Source organism: Larimichthys crocea, chromosome XIII (genome assembly GCF_000972845.2).
Source record: "Larimichthys crocea isolate SSNF chromosome XIII, L_crocea_2.0, whole genome shotgun sequence".
Taxonomy (NCBI): domain Eukaryota; kingdom Metazoa; phylum Chordata; class Actinopteri; family Sciaenidae; genus Larimichthys; species Larimichthys crocea.
Window position 1 is genome coordinate 15547309 of NC_040023.1, and position 2865 is coordinate 15550173.

General features: G+C 40.1%; 1 protein-coding gene and 1 long non-coding RNA gene across 2 annotated transcripts in view; one reads left to right on the forward strand and one right to left on the reverse strand.

Moving 5' to 3' along the window:
• The window catches only part of LOC113747353 (uncharacterized), a 2618-nt gene extending 656 nt beyond the window's left edge, over positions 1-1962 (forward strand). Inside the window, exon 2 of the long non-coding RNA XR_003463594.1 lies at positions 377-1962. This is a non-coding gene — a long non-coding RNA (uncharacterized LOC113747353). The remainder of the gene's footprint in view (positions 1-376) is intronic.
• cers2b (ceramide synthase 2b) overlaps positions 754-2865 on the reverse strand; it is a 15983-nt gene continuing 13871 nt past the window's right edge. Inside the window, exon 11 of the mRNA XM_027286973.1 lies at positions 754-2709. Within this exon, the coding sequence (XP_027142774.1) occupies positions 2542-2709 (168 nt within the window). The 3' untranslated portion in view covers positions 754-2541. The remainder of the gene's footprint in view (positions 2710-2865) is intronic.

Sequence of the window (2865 nt, forward strand, 5' to 3'; positions counted from 1 at the left end):
ATATAGTCTAGTATTTGTTACTTTGTGCAATGACAATAAGATAGGGCATTTACCAGGTACTGACAGTATAAACAACAAAGACAAAAATGTGGATCTGAGGTGGTTTGAATGACGCCTATAGGTGCACAAACATGCCATCTGTAACAACTTACATGTCTATCAAAGCAATCATGCTGTTAATTATGCATAACTTTAAGCCTTAATATAATTTGAACGGACGAGTTAAAAGGAAATTCTAACATCTGAATGCTAACATCCTCCTCTCCTATCACTTCCTGTATGGAGTCTAGGGGGCAGTCCAGGACAGAGCTGGCCTTCTTTACCAGTTTGTTGAGTCTTTTTCTGTCTCTCTCTCTCTGTGCTTCTCCCTCTCCAGCAGAGGACTGCACATAACAATGAAGATGCAGCCATACTGTCATAAAAAGTTTTTACCAGACTCCTTAACACCCCAAAGGACCTAAGTCTCAGTAAGTGGAGACGACTACGACCCTACTTATACAGGAAGTTTATTATCTGTACGCTCCCACCATCTCTGGATGTTCAGCAGTGTGTTCTGAAGCATCGTCCTACTGAAGTTCATCACCATCTCCTTCATCTTGTACTCATTTTCTTCTGATACATGTACAATTTGTGTATCATCATGTTTAATGGTCTAATGTTTTATTTATTATAATTTACAAACCCAAAGGATTAACTGCGTATGCTTGCAGACATTATGCACAAATAAATAAAAACAACTTCAACGTACTTTCATTGTGATTCATGATCTTTGCTTTTATTAATAACAATACTTAGTTATTAAACAAAACAAAACAAAAAAACAATAAAAAATAATAATAACACTGTAATTAGGACACAGCTGTCTCTTCTGTGTCACTGGGAGAAGAGAGGTTGCTGGTTGGTCTGGGTTAGTAAAACATAAAATGGTGGTGGAATGAGGGTGAGTTTCAAAGGAAGTTATTTATAAAGAGGAGAGAAGTAAGATGATGGATGAGGCAGTGGATGGAGGATGTGATGTAAAGGCGGAGACAAGGAAGAAAACGAGAAGGCTTGGAGACAGGAGAGAGAGCTTCCCATACATTACAGATAAGGCACTTGACATACAACAAAAATCTTTAAAGCATAAAAACAAAATTGCAACTCATCTCATGAATTTTTCACAAGTCTTAAAACTCAAACACTGAACTGCTAAAAAAATTGATTACAATATCTTTAACCTCCTTGACGTCAAATACCTGTAAACCCGTTTCATACACAGAATCATACCTAAAATCATTCACAAAGGTCAACACTGAAAGTCTAACCCAGGTTAACAAACATAACCGAGGCTACTAGGCAGTGAATCGAAGAAATCTGGTTCATATTTGTAAAATCTGGAAATGGTTGACGGTCCCATTCCATTTGACTTAGTAAAACTCCAGGATCTCAACATGGTGACCCACCTTCCTTTGCGATGATTTTCGTGAGAGTCATCGGCTTTCAGTGGGTGGCATCATCAGGGTGATTCAAGACTCAACCGGTTCAAACAGCTCCAGCCAAACCAGAGAGAGGAAAAACATTCAGCTCTGTCCACACTTAGCAGGAAGCTGTGATTTCTATTGCAGTTTGTGCTCAGCACTGATTTCTGAAGAATTAAGAACCTTTGCAGGTCAGACATCTGTTTTCTGTGTGTGTTGTTTGGAAGCAGGAATTGTACGCGATGAGCTATACTGGATTAAGAAAGCAAGAACTTTCTTGCTTTATTCGCAAAAAAATGACACCAAATTTACTCCTTAAGCTTTCACAACGCAGACTACTTCATGAATGGCACAGGCTGCATTGGAGAGCAGAGGCACACAGTCGTACTTAAGTAAGTTATTACAGTATACTGTATACCGATAGACACTGTGTGTGTGTGTGTGTGTGTGTGCAAAGATGTTGCAATAGCTGAACATTTAATTGCATAGACATAAAATTAGTGGGAAAAAATGCCCTGTTGTCGCACTTCCATCAAACTTTAGTCCACTATCTTTTGTTCTTTTAGTAGAAAACCAGTAGATGCAACAAAAAAAGCAACACAAGATTAAAGCGGAGAGCTTAAAAATGGCATTTAAACAGCCATCAGCTGGCTCTAAGGCACACAGAACAAGGAAAGCTAAAGTAGAAACAGCATCATCTCCCTCCCGTCTCCTCTCCACACTTTTTACTCCTCTCCATTTTCTCGCCTGTCTCTTTGAAATTTTGGGACTGACGTCACATGCTGACAATGATTTTCTCTGATGACAAAGCAGAACAGCCATGTCACTTCATGTAGTGTAGATCATCTGCTGGATCTCTGTGCCCTCTAAAAGTACAAATGATCGTGTGTGAGTGTGTTTTTATGTTGTGCAAAAGTAACAGTGTCAGATTTCCTCAACATACCTGCTGTTCTTGGTTTTTACTGAATAATCCCCCCGTCCCTCCCTGACCCACACTCCTTCTTTTTCCTCTTTCATTTCATCCCTCCTTGCTGCTCCCCCACCGAGGGATATGAGTCCTTCTCACATTCTTTCTTGTTTGCTTTCACTCCGTCTTGCTGTGGTTGTTGTTGTGGACTGTGTGACCGTTCTGCACCGGCCCATTTTTCTTCATGTCCTTTTTACCCCCCTTCTCCTCTTCCTCTTCTTCCTCCTCCTCGTCTTCTGATTCATCTGTTTCATCTTTGTCGCTCCTTTCATCGTCGACTTTTTCCTGGGAAAAAAAAACAACCAAAATTTTAACAAGAGGCAGTTTAGAAACACATCATTAATCATGGAGAGCTTCCGCTCAAACTATACTGGAGCTCTGGCCAGTGTCAGAAGAAACCCAAACTGTCCAGTTATGTGCATGAAAACGTGTGTGTGTGTG